General features: G+C 33.9%; 1 protein-coding gene across 1 annotated transcript in view; it reads left to right on the top strand.

Moving 5' to 3' along the window:
- LOC116778774 (atrial natriuretic peptide-converting enzyme) overlaps positions 1-9,278 on the top strand; it is a 53,753-nt gene extending 44,475 nt beyond the window's left edge. The window contains exons 14-18 of the mRNA XM_032672795.2: positions 4,390-4,570; positions 4,764-4,917; positions 5,063-5,186; positions 5,307-5,455; positions 7,908-9,278. Coding sequence (XP_032528686.2) covers positions 4,390-4,570; positions 4,764-4,917; positions 5,063-5,186; positions 5,307-5,455; positions 7,908-8,108 — 809 coding nt within the window. The 3' untranslated portion in view covers positions 8,109-9,278. The remainder of the gene's footprint in view (positions 1-4,389; positions 4,571-4,763; positions 4,918-5,062; positions 5,187-5,306; positions 5,456-7,907) is intronic.
- Positions 9,279-14,522: the final 5,244 nt, after the last annotated feature.

The raw sequence follows: 14,522 nt of genomic DNA, 5'->3' as shown, positions 1-14,522 counted from the left end.
TCGCGAAAATCTTAGATCTCAAAACATTTTACTTAATATGGTTCAATAGTTATTGTTATTATTTGAAGCTTCATCCGGGTAATTGCTTATTCTTCTAATTGGCAATATCTTATTAATCCCTGAGTAAATACACAATTATCTTAGAAATATAGTCAGATAAAAAAAAATATACGAAGATTTATTTTGTAATAAACTTAATTAATAAAATTTATTAAATTCTTTGTATACTTTCTTCTCGAAAAATGTTAGGAAGTTAGCTAATAAGTCAAACCTGAGTCGGAGGTGGAGGGGGGGATAGGCAGGTCGGGGGGGGGAGGGGATGTCGGCGGTGGAAGGGGGAGGGGCTCGTAGATCTACAAGATGAAACTTGTATAATTTATCTCGTAATAGAAACGGCAACGTCCAATTAATTTTACCCTCAATTCCGTATTTTAATGTAAATCTGAAATATTTAATTTATATCAATACCAGAGATATGAACAGCTCGCATTCAGTGTTTGTTGCTACAGAAACATTATAAATCGTGTTTTTTGTTAAATAATAATGTTTATAAAAATACAAATGACAGATATAATTATTAAGATCCATAATAATTGGTAAGTAGGTGTGACGACACCCTTAATTATCTTAGCACAATAAACTTTTCTTTATATTTGCCGATAGCCTCCGTCCAGTAAGTCTTGAGAGCTTAACATTATGAATTCCTCCCACGTCCCGTGAAGTACTGAGCCTCAGAAACTTTACGTTCCGAGCATTCTCTTTTTCCGAACTTGTGAAGGTAGTGTAGGTACCTACTCATAGTTTTCACTAAGTTTTAACGACAGGATTTTACTAATCACTTGCGAAGGAAATATAAAATGGAATGGAAAATCATAAAATATTCTGCGAACGATATTGGAATCATAATCTGAATATATTAGATCTAGTAGACTAATAAGTTGTTTAAGCCTGAGTTCGCTGTTCCAAACAGAATATAGAATCCTAAATTAATTCCACTAGATTGCTGTTTATTGATAATGGGAAGAATTTGCTTTAGCGTGAGGAACGATATGCTCAATCAAATCAAACATTTAGATTTATGATTATTAGGTTAAAGAAATAGTTTTAATATGTCTAGACAAACGAGTTATTTCGGAATGAAAGGTAAATATAATTTATAATCAATATTTAATAACAACAGGCTGGGTCACCACCAATAAACATTTATAATTTATTTTCAATAAAACTTTTCAATAGCATTATGTAATTTAAATTTCTCAACCGCTGTCAAATCCTTTATGGAATAACTCTAACCATAATTGATCCTCAGAATCCTTCACCCTCACATATGTCTTGGTCTTCAATTCAATTTGGTGACAAAGTAAAAGCTTTCCGTATGTTTCAGCAAGAAAAATACATTCAGGAAAGTAATCTCTTAACTAAATAACCGAAATCTTTGCATGGGGAATAATTCTGGATCTTTGAGGAACTTTGATGCTCGTCAAGGAAGTTCAAAGAATAAACTGAGGTTTTTTGACCTATTTTTGTAATGAATAAGATCTTTATAAATATAAAATTGGATTGGAAAAGTATGAGATACTTATTACCTCAATAAATTTGGAAAAATAAATTCTATATAAGTGATGAAGACATCGCAGAAGCCTCTTAACTTGTAATCGGATTATATTGAAATGAAAAAGATAATACTTAAACGCTTCGTTGGAATATTTAAAGCCTCTTTATGATCTAGTTATGTACATATATTTTGTCATATTGAGTGAAAAGTTCATATTCTTTTATATGTATGTCGCGTATTGAAATAGATTAAAAACTTAAATAAAGAAAACTAATTACACATTCCGCCGAAACTGAGCGTCGCTAAAATTTCTAAGGCGCCAGTAAATTCTACTTCACCAAAGGAAAAGGGAACAAGGAAAAATGACCCCTGCGTTTCGGTAATAAATTTGAGTTTCGATTACAGTGACACCCATTACCTGTAACGACGTCCATAAGGAGCAGCGATTTGAGCCGATGGTCGGTCGCGCCAGTTTTACGACAAAAAATAAAAAAAAAAAACTGAAAATGTCCCCTCGAACATTCCAAGTGTTGATCTACGTGAAGTCAAATTTACGAGCGACTTCGTTAAGACGAAATCAAAATTCATTTCATCATTACATTTACGGGTTCCTGGACCTGACTTCTCTGAATGTCTTCTTACATGTTATTGGGACGCATTAAAATGGCTATTCGTAACTTAATTTTACCTAAATCGGTGACATTTAACAAAATGAGAAAATTTCGTTTCTTACGACTTGTTAATTATTGTGGCTGTTAAAAAAGTTGTTAACAACTTCTTAACGAGAAACTCGGTTCTGGCTTAACAGGGTTGCAAACACTTCGCTAAACTCATTTCATTATAAATTAAACAGCTCTGAATTAAAGTCAGTGTATAATAATTAATACCGGTTTAAGTCCAAACTTTCGCGTATATATGTAATTCCAATTAAAACAATTTACTTTCCCCCTCTCTTGGATAATTTTAAAGACTTCTTCCAGTATGTATTGTAATATAAAATTTAAATTAATATTTCTGTTCCCAAAACAAGTTTAAATTTAAAAAGTATAAAATAATAAATTCTAGTAAATATTATTAAGATTATTTTAAGCAAACACGCTTTCGTCTCGGTGTTATCTTCTTTATACGAATATGTGATCTCGTCGGAATGTATTGATCTAGATTTTAATATAATTCACCTGCCAGACATTCTGATGTTGATCAAGTTAACAAAACATAACTCTCAATTTACAATAATGTTGATTAATGCTTACTTTTATTAAATTCCCGCGAGGGTTAGGTTTTGACAGCGTACAAATTACCGAACCCAGAGACTCCGAGAGACGTTGCGATGGGGACGACTTACGACGTGCGACATACCAACGATTATTTACCTGAAATGTGCTTAGAAACTGCACGGTATATTTAAAATTTTATAAACAAAAGATTATATTTTATTAACCTTTTTATTATATAACCCAGAAATCTGATTAAAATCTTTTTCTTGTGCTGCCTGTTTGTATTTCAACATTATTATCTTTCTGCAAACAATGAATTCTCTCGATCGCGATGTTCTATATATGTACATACATAAGTAGGAAGTCCTTAATATATCGGATCGCGCCATGTGAATAAAACGCGAGGTCTCACTGAAGCGTGGTAGCCGCAATCTTTTACTGTCCACCTGAGAGCGATAGATTCACCCCGCTTTGTTATCGACTGCTTTGTAGCATTTTATAACAGCTCTCCACTCTTATTTGATGTCGTACATTTAAGTTATCTACGTATATATATTTAAATGCTTATTTTACTGAGACGATCTATACATTTGAGAATCGTTCGATGTAACGTTATGTGGGTGGACTAGAGACGGTATTAATTAAGTTAATTTAGATGCATTTGCGTGTTATAGTAATTAGTCCGTACTATCATCCAACTGTGCCTCGATCTTGGTTAATACGCTGAAATTGCACAGACGCTTTGTCTGAAACACAATTATGTTGGTAATATTTTGTAGTAACAATGATTTGTACGAATTAAATTATCCTTGAATTGATGTTTTTGTTTTCCATGCAGTCTAATATATGTTTAACCGTTTACCCTCAACTTATCAAGTCCAAGATGACAAGTAGATAAATAAAACGAAAAACTGTTTGTACATTATTGTAATGATCTGTTGTTAATAAGTTAATAGTACAAATTATGCTTTTATCAGTTGAAGCTATTCGTTTTCATTGGTGTTAAGATTAGCCGCGGTTCAAGCCATTCTTGATGGCTGTCCCGTGCGGGATTCTAAAACCTTAATTACACCAGCGGCGCGTCAGGGGGGGCGGGATTCGTTATTTAATTCAGTTCTATTTACTTTTATTTAACGCTTAAGTAAATCTTTTCAAAGTGTTTTTCTGTCAACGCAGACAGAATGAGGAGTGTTTTTTTTTATTATTATTATTTTGGTCTAAAACTCATTTCATTTTATATAATTTATGGACAACTTTAATCGAGTTTAAAAGCTTACTACAAAAAATATTTTTAGACTTCATTGTGTTGTCTTGCGTTACAATCACGATAATATAGGTTTATCTCCTACATAAAGGGTTCTACGTTAATTTTATTTTAGAGAGCGCTGTAAGTGAAGTTAATAAGAATATAATAAGTTATACCTGCTTTGATTTTAATTTGCATCGTTGTGTAAAACGAGGGTTATCTCGAAGGGCCGTGTTAAGGACGTCAGAGGCTTTGGAATAATTCTGAGCCTTTTATACTCTTAATGAGCTTGGTTTGTTGTGTTGAAAAGTTAATTATAAATCTGCTTTCATGTTTTATAGCATTTTTTTTTGTTTTTTTTTTTCACACAGAATGTGGTAGACGGCGAACTATAGGTGGAGGTACCAAGCGAATAGTCGGTGGTGTTGAGGCATCTCCGGGTGACTGGCCTTTCCTCGCTGCGATTCTAGGAGGTCCTGAGGAGGTGTTCTACTGCGCTGGAGTACTGGTCGCTGATCAGTGGGTCCTGACCGCTTCCCATTGTGTTGGCAAGTGAGTAACATGCTCCTTTTTAGTAGTGTAGACAATCACGAAAGCATTAAACAATAAAAAGGTCGAAGCGTTTTAAAGAATTCGCTATTTATAATATGTTTTTATTCGAGCGTCCAATTTTGCAATGTTAAATATTTCAAAACCACACAAACACTGTTTTCATAAATAATAAAACTGGTTTTTGTTTAATCAGTCATTCAGATGTGAATGGGTGGACCATACAGTTAGGTATAACACGGCGTCGCTCGCACGCATACTACGGTCAAAAAGTTAAGGTCCGAAGAGTTGTTCCTCATCCGCTATACAACGTGGGCGTCGCTCATGACAATGATATAGCACTGTTCCAGGTCAGTTTACGTTCACATTTATTAAATTTATATCTGGCAAGCTCAGACTTGTTTCCTATACCACGATGGTGAATTCAAATCTTGGTATTGTTTTGTTGAATTGTTTCTACATTATGACTTCAAGGCACATAATTATTTAATATAGCTGGCAGTCCGCGTCCGTTACCACGAACAGTTATCACCTGTTTGTCTTCCACCACCGCGGCCAGCTTTAGCTCCCGGTACACTCTGCACGGTCATCGGATGGGGAAAGCGAGATGACAAAGATAGTATGTATGCCTTTCATTGCAACAGAATTTGTGAATAAAGTCTAAATTTATATAAATTGAGAAATCTTGAAATACAGTTCGTAGGATTAAGTTTGCTAGTAACTAATATTGGCTGTGTAGTGTCCGAGTATGAGCCAGCTGTGAATGAGGTGGAGGTTCCTGTACTACAGCGTGAGTTGTGTAACCAGTGGCTGGAGCACCGAGACCTGAATGTCACCGAGGGAATGATCTGTGCTGGGTACCCTGAGGGCGGCAAGGACGCCTGCCAGGTAACAAACTACCGAATATACACTTTTGTAAGTTATTAACTAGATTTGCAATGATAATATTCCGAGCCAGTAATGCTCGGAATATTATCATTTTTCTGTTATTCTTTCAAATTGAACCCCATGCAATTTAAATTTTAATCTCAAAAATTAATTACAAAACAAGTTTTAATAATAGCAAAAGTAACGATTAGAAATAAAAATACTAAAGTATTTGAATGAAATTTCTTAATTTTTATGAGGTAATTTGAAGGTAGACGAGGAAAGTTATGATCGTCAAAGGTTATGTGTTCATAAAATGCTACATTTCTAATCAAAATTAAATTATTATTGCCTTTTTGTTGATTTTATCAACAAGTAATAAAATGAAGCCTCTTATTAAAGGGTTTACACTTTCTATTATAATTTTGAACTTGTAGTATTTATCATGCTCGATTTATTGTGGTTCACTTAGCAACAGAGTTTTATAAAGTGGAAATTATATCTTAAATTTATTTTGCTAGTAGGTTTTTTTCGGCAGAATATTTTTTTATTTACTCATATATTCTTATTTCGATCACGTTACAAGTAAGGTTTATTTTTGGATTGAAAGATCAACTCGGCTTTCAAATAAATAACAAAGGATTACTTCGATATAATTAGATTTAATATCCACGTTTTAATGTCGACCGTTTATTTTTACATGTCGTGATTAACTACCCACACGTCTAATGTCAGAGGAACACTTGCCACTCTCGAATGACCAGTGTCACTCTGACATTTGACGTCACAAAGTATATTTATAATTCATAATCTATGGAATCGATTTATATAATAAATAATCGATTCTTACACGATCCATTTGTTGAATGCATCAATATTAAAAATATTGAATGTATAATGCACATTTCTACTGACAATTCGTTTTCTTTATGTTTATATGCAATTACACGATGATGTGATTTAGGACATCACTTTCATAACAATTTTACAATTGTTATATTTAACCAGGAGGATTAATGCGGACACATTGTATTATTTACGTGTAATACCATAAGCAAGGCTTACTATGTATGATCTCCATCTTATAAATTTTATATTAGTTTCCTTTTTCAAGAAGGTATTTTTTTTTCATTTGACGAAGTTCAATACAGTTAATATACACAAGGATCTAAGACTTTCGCGACTATTCATTTAAATGAAACTAATATGTTCGGATTACTACGCGTTATTTTATTAATTGTAGAAAGTACACACTCCCGACGTTTCGCTTACTTTGCAGCAACCGTGATCACGGACAGACGAGATAATAAAAAAATGTAGTAATCCGAAAATATTAGTTTCATTGCAATTAAAACTACATAAATTCAATGAGATTGTGTGCCATTACGTAGTTTATACGATAATCTTTCAGCTTCAGCTGCAGATCACACTCACGACATCATAATATTTATTACATTCAACATTTTCTGCTTAATCGAAAACTGGAAAGTGGGTCGAATTTAAATTAAAACATTGTATTACATACACTCTGACTAGAAAAATAAATGAAAGGCTTGGAAAAAAGTAAACAAAGTTCGATACAACCCAATAATAAGTGATTTTTATGTACAAGTTCAACAATATTGTCTTCGAGGATCGATAAAGAAATACGGTCTCGTTGATAAATTTCAATATCAACTGCACATACGCGAAACGGAAAATGTTCACAAGATTAGATGTTTGCGGAGATTAGATCCGAGTTGAACTGCACGTTGTATAGAAACCAATAAGTTTAAAGTTACCCGGTATTATGTTTGCCCAAGACGTCGGCGGTCGCAACATTTCATATTACAGAGTAGACGTGGCTCCGAGTACGCTGAGTCGACTACATTGAAATATCAATACCAAGACGGGCCTAATATCAGATTACATATCCAAGACTATATTATAAAAATATTATGAACATAATTTAAAGATAAAATGACAGAACAAAAGTTTGAATTGGTACAAATATATGTATTATTAGACAAGCGATTAGAAATGATTGGATTTTAAAGTTTCTTTGAATGTTTTTTATTATATTATGAGAGGTGGTAGAGTCCATCTGTGGTCTAGTTACTACAGATCGAACATCGGCTAGCTCGATCGGGGAAGTACCACTCTCTCACAGAAGATCGATCTGAAGTAGTCTGAAATGGTTGCGTTTCGTCCGATGAGTGAGCGAGCTGATTGCCCTTTCACTGTTCTCACCCTTTACTGCCATCTCCTTATTCTCACCCTTTCTTCCATACTAATCTACCAAATTTGGTAACCCATCCACAACATCTCTTATGTTGCAGATGTTTATGGTTGACGGTAACTACTTTACTTCGCATAGGCCGTGTGATCGTTTACCACCTTTGACAAAAAAATAAAATTATTTGTGTGTTTTTTGAAATTTAGCGTGAAGTGAACACTGGGGAGAATTTTAATGTAAACCTTCGGATTGTTCCAGGGAGACTCCGGCGGACCCCTGTTATGTCGTGATCCTAGTGAACCGTCTCGCTGGGTGGTGGGTGGAATCGTGTCGTGGGGTATCAAATGCGCCCATCCTCGCCTACCCGGGGTTTATGCTTACGTCCCGCGATACGTGCCCTGGATACTAGCCCAGATAAGACTTTACAACGATGACTCCGCCGTCTCCGAGGACATCTAACACAGACTCGTGACGCAGCGCGGCTCCGGGAATGACATCTGAAATGATTACCGCAAGTTTGAATTCAAACCGCTTCTGATTTGTATGCAGCTACATGAGAAGTCAATTACCGAAGTGATTCCTGTTTATATAAGTGTTAGATAAGCCGATGCTGCGGACTCGGTTCTTGATTTATATGTAATGTTTTATGACAATAATATGATCGTATGACAATAAAATTTAACTTAGCGACAATAAATATTCTACTGTTGACAATAAAATGTAATTTATACACTATCTATGTACTATTTCAATTACTAGAAGGATATCGCTGGAAGTTATTTACATATCGCTCGGGTATTGTATGGAGTAAATTACTTGATGCTGTGATACTGAGACACCGAACGGTGACGTCACTAGTCATGAACTATGGTCGACCTTTTTTATAACTTTGAACGTTTTCACGTCTCTCGATACTTTTTCTCGGGATTCTAGTGTCAGTATTATCGTGTTTATATACAGAAGTGTTTAGCGTAAGATGCTTTAATGTGACGACACGACAACGATTCGATTGAAAATCACAAATGTTATATAGACAGAACGGATATAACACAAGGATCTCTGTACACGACATTACAATCTGCTGGTACGAGTCGTCTCGTTGTAATGTCGGCCCTAATGAAGTTTATACGAGTCTCATTTCTATTGGATCGTTGTAGTCGTGTTAGTCAAGCTTCTATTCATTTGATGTTTGATGTTTGTAGTTTTAGTATGAAGTGCTTTTATAGACGTATGTACTTGATGTCATTTTCGGTGCGAGTAGATATCAAAACGGTATTATTTAGTGATGTAATCTGTTAGATGGACTGTACGTAGTGATAAGAGCTTTATCGTAATAACGAGTGTTCGGCTAGTTCTTCCTGACGAGACAATAAGAAGCAAAACTTCTATAACATATACTAAATAAATATAACTATTTTATTAATAGATAATTCTTAGTCATCTGTTAATGTTTTTACATAATTTTTATAGAAACGTATTATATAAAAGTCGAATTGTACCGTAACCAAATGTAGGGTAGCTGGACAATAATATCAAAGTTTGTAAAATAGCTTTAATAGATATTAAGTATCTATATATAATATGATGATAATTTTTGTATATAATATTCATACCTTAGCACTATTTATTTGTTTCAAATGACCTTTAAATATCTAGAAGTCAAGATATTAAACGACATAAGTATAGAAAAATAGAGAAACTATGCTCAAAGTAGCTATAAATATTATATATTATAATATATATTATTATAGATATTGTGTGCGACAACGTAGCTCACAAACAACATCCATAAACAAGACCTCGAGATACATAGACAAACATTAACATAGGTAGGTATATCTATATATTGTTGTCGAAAATTTTTGAATGAATAGTGTCAATAACGTACAGCACTGTACACTACAAATATAATGATGTCCATCGGACTATAACTCCTGTCTATCTGATGGCTGGTTGGCCGGCCGGCCGGCTGGCTGGCTGACTGACGGGTTGGCGGACTAGCCGCCTGGCTGCGTTGTCGCACCGGCTACAAAGGTTGTCGACCTCTTATGAGTCCCCTTCTTTACTCGAGCTTTCTACTAGCGTTAACAAATGGAAAATTTTATATAGTGTCTAATGTATATAAAGAGTCCTTTATACAAACGAAATGAGATTATCTAAATTATTTGTTGTGTAAATAATATTTTATTTAAAATTTTAGAAAATGTACTCGACTTTCGGTGGCTCTGTTTCTACGTAGGAACTGAATTATTATAGTCAATAAATTAAGGGGCGTGTGTCCATCGACCGCGCGGTTGGGATTTATATAAATATTCACTGTATAGTGAGGTATGAACCGTCTCCGCCGATGGCCATGTCCTTAGGTTAACTTAGCTTTAGACTTACTGTAAGTATTAGAATCTCCTTAGTGTTTTGTACTACGGATCCTATCATTTAATTTTTAACTTAGTTTACTTACTATTACTCCCGTTATATTAATTTCGGTAGGTATAGATTTTATTATTATATGTGATCCATTCTCTTCCCCTTCGTATTATTTCTCACTTATTTACAATTGAAAGTAGTTACTGATATTAGTTAGTTTAGTAGAGTTGTATTTTTTTTGGACCCTAGAAGATTAGTGGCTTTGATTTAGATACAATTAAGACAGATATAAATAAACAAAAGATGCATTGGTAATTGGCTTTATACGGAACATGAAAATGTTCAGCACTAAGTGTTTGTACATGTTAGATGTATTGTATGTCGTGTACAAGTAGGTAGGCTCGCTGGTAACCTAACCGTTCCGTAAGATAGATTAGATTAGGAGATATATAATGAGGTGTTAATACGTTAGGAAATTTCTTTGCTTTGGGTTAGTTATAAGTATTTCAACACTCGATGCCATATTCGTAGCACGACAAAATCCCACTCGACTACCTAACCTTTGAAAGTTTAATACAGTGGTTTTCGAGCCATCGCTTCTTCTCACCGCTGACTACACCAATTTTTTTTAAGCTCTTTCGAGTTATTTATGTGTCGCGTCTAATTTGTTTCTATATTTACGTGTTTCTTTTTGATATTACGGTAACATAAATAAGATATTCATTTCATTGTTAATTCTGGATATGCTCATGGGAGTTCATTAGTTTTAAATAGCTTCAGCATCAGGCGAATGAAGTCTGAAGACTCAAGAATCAGTCGATAGTCTTATAAAATGGTTGTGTGTCTAGAGTACAGTCACGTCTAGAGTAAAATTTTTATATGGAACTTATGTTTTCATAAAATACCTATATATCTATTATCTAGTTAATGACTTGTAGCGTTGAATGTAAAATAAAGAAACTTTGTAATAATAGCACCTTTATATATTTATTAATTTCGTATGTTGCTATGATTTAAAACTATTTAATAATTGAGTTGAGCTGATTGTAAGATTTCTTGTTTTATTATTTAGAAATAGCAAGTCACTTCATTCCAATAACTTTAAAACGTTTGCTAAATATTTTCAAATTATTTATTTAAATACGTTCAAAAAAAAACTTATAACGATTCGTTCAGATATGATTAATACCTTATTAAGTTTCTCTGCTATTAAGCAGAGTAACTTAATAAGGTATTAACCTATAGTTATTTTTAAAGAAAAATTAAATTTTTCGTGTTTCTTAAGACAATAATAGTAATAATAAACACTAAAAGACAATAACTGTTATATATTTTTATGATGACAATATTAATAAAACTATTTCTACATGCCTAGATATATACGGAACTGTATTTGTTTCACCGGACCTTTATAGCGAGAGGTCCGCTAACGAGATATAAAAGCGTTAAGTTATGCGATATACTATACATTGTGTAGTCGATAGAAGTGAAGATAACTTTCATTCTGTTCTCGTCTAATACGCACAAAATAATGTATGTTCAGATTAAATACGGTTGTCATTGTTAACAACACTATTTACGTGTCGATGTTAAATGTTTAGGATCTCTGGATGTTGCTTTATTTCATTGTAAGTGGAATTAATTTAACGGTTCTAGTCGACGCGTTACAGGTAACGTTGCTTTTGCTTATTTAGAGTATTTAAAAAAATTAATATATTTAGTGAAATTTAATAAATTTTCATTTAACATTCCCACACAGGGATAGCGTGTGATTCATTGGAGTGTATCAACTATGTATTTCTACGTAACATATCACTCGATATCCAAATGTTTTAATAAAAATATATGTAGTATTTATGTCACATTATAAGTTCAAACTTGACATATTCTTACACTTTATGACATATATAGAGTACCACCATGATAGAGTATCATCATGACCTGAACTTTAAATGAAAATAACGCTGCAGATGTTTCAATGTTATAAATACATTATATATCAGATAAAGTGTAAGTTTACTTGAATATTTTCCTAGTGCCCCGTCCCTGTCAGCGCTCACTGGACTATTGTTTGTGTTGAGTACTGTTAATGCGTTAATGTTAGATGGTGTTGCTTGATAGTTTCTGTAGCTTTACTTTGTTCCTCAGCTTCAAATAAATAAATAAAAAAAATATTATTGTATTATTTCGTGAGCACCTTTCCATTATGCCTTTATGAGACTTTAGTATACGACTTAGTTAATTTGCCAGTCTTTGGTATTGTCGCAATAATTAAAAAAAAACCTTTGAACATTCTAATCACTTGTACCTACTTCATAGCCTTTTAAATAATTGCTATGACACTCTAAGAGTCCTCCAAGGGTCATAAATTGATCATCATATATTTAAAATTTTCTTTAATAATATAATCAAATATTCTTAAAATGTTTTTTTTTTTACAAAATAAAAAATATACTTACATTATAAAGAACTGAAATTGTGAGATATTGTTGGAAAATAAAGAATAAAATTCCAGTATCCGTATTAGTATTATTTAACAGTTCTGTTAGACGTTATCAATAACATAGCAACCTGGCGATATCCTGATGAGATAGAAAGAACACAAAAAAATAAATCTTACAACATTCTCATTTAAATATCCAAATACTAACGTCGAGCTTTTTGATTGGTATCATTGTAATAATCTCTAAAACTTTCATTAATACGTATTTATTATATTTTATTATGTCATATAACATATCACACACTGGGAGTACTCCGCGTGCTGTGCGCTACATATCTCGTACGTCATCAGCGAGTAATCGCGTACTCTAACTGCTAACATATATCAACAGCGCCGTAATCCGTGTTCCGATCATGTAGAGTAGCGAGCGGCGAGCGGCATGGACCGACCTCTACATAATTTATTTGTGTCAGATTGTAGTTAACTGTACCAGGAGATAATGAGTGCCGAGAAGTGAAAGCGAGCCGAGCTCGTCGGCGCAGTCCCCGCCTTGCGCGGACGCAGGTCTCCGCCTCCAGCCACGCCCTCGCCGCGACCTCCTAGTTGGTTCTGCGCGCCTGGTACCAGTCGAGTTACTTCATATTTTGGGCAGTACAACTCCTCACTAATAACTAATGAAGGCCATCCTGTCCTGTTCCGCGTCCGTTCTCGACACGGCTCAGCCTGCTCGTTGCTTCTGTTCTCCTGGTAACTTCACTTTCTTTAATTTTAACAATGTTCATCGAGAGCTGTTGTAGCGAGTGGGGAACAGATACTTACTTACAATGTAATGAAACGTTTGACGGCAGGGCTGATGCCAGTTATATTTTTTTGGTACGTTTGTTCTTTTCTGTGTAACTTTATTTTGAAACGTTTATATTTGTGCGTCGTGTATTGAAACAGAGAATAAACCAATCATCTTGAACGCTTACATTAGAGACTGTCTCCTGAAGACCATAGATGGCGCTGAAATGAATCTTTGCAGAAAGATGTCGAAGGGAACTTATTGATTTTACAGGAAATAGGACGTTAATTGGTTATTAGACGATATCGAGTCACATTTTATATATAAATCGGTACCTATTTATAATGGAGATCACATCCACATTAATATCTGATAGGTAGTGATAATGAGATATTTATTTCAATTAATTTAGTTAGCTCGCTTATTAATTAACCATTTTAAAGTTCACTTGCTGTTGATATCTGTATTTTTATTTCAATTGAACTGACAAATGAAACTTTTTCACGTATTCCTTTTATTTTATTTTATTTTGTTAGTCAAATAAGTCCTAGAAGTCATTTCTGCGTGATATTTATTTCGATTACAGTAACGTTTTAATTTTAATTTTAGTCGGGATATATATTGCGAAAACTAACTGCCTTGTAACTAACGTAATTTAAAGGGTAATGTAGGCGCAAAATTTCGAAATGTGCTGTGTTTAAAACAATGAGTAGCCAACTGGCAGCGACATCTAGTCTGCGTCGCTTGGCTTCGTACACGATGCAACTGTTCGGGACGAGACGTTTTTCTTTATATGTAACCTACATTATTGTAGAGTTTCATCGAAATCCGTTAAATAATTTTTCGTGGAACAGCAACCAACGCCCATACGGGTACACACCCGTACGTCCCGACAAACTTACATATTTATAATATTAGCAGAATATTAGAATTAGCATATGTGCATATTAAGAAGTTCTCAATAACTTTTTTATAAGAAATTGTATTTAAAAATGAGTAAAACAATACTTATGCATTCAGCGTCCTGAATATGTCTGCCGTGGACGAACGATGGAGATCGTGGGAGAGGTCAACGACATTGATGCACCTGTTTAAGGTTTCCACGGATGTAACTTCGTTTACTTACATTAAACTCGATGTTTCAAAACCTGCGATGTGTCTTCAATATTCATTTTAATGCGCTTTTAACCTTTACCAGGAACGCGTCTACTAGAAGTCTTATTAATTTATTTTATAAAAATCTGTTTATCGTACACAGTTACAAATATAAATGTATAACAAC

This window comes from Danaus plexippus, chromosome 6 (genome assembly GCF_018135715.1).
Source record: "Danaus plexippus chromosome 6, MEX_DaPlex, whole genome shotgun sequence".
Lineage (NCBI taxonomy): Eukaryota > Metazoa > Arthropoda > Insecta > Lepidoptera > Nymphalidae > Danaus > Danaus plexippus.
Note: the sequence above shows the minus strand (reverse complement) of the source record. Positions and strands in the feature narration are given on the sequence as shown.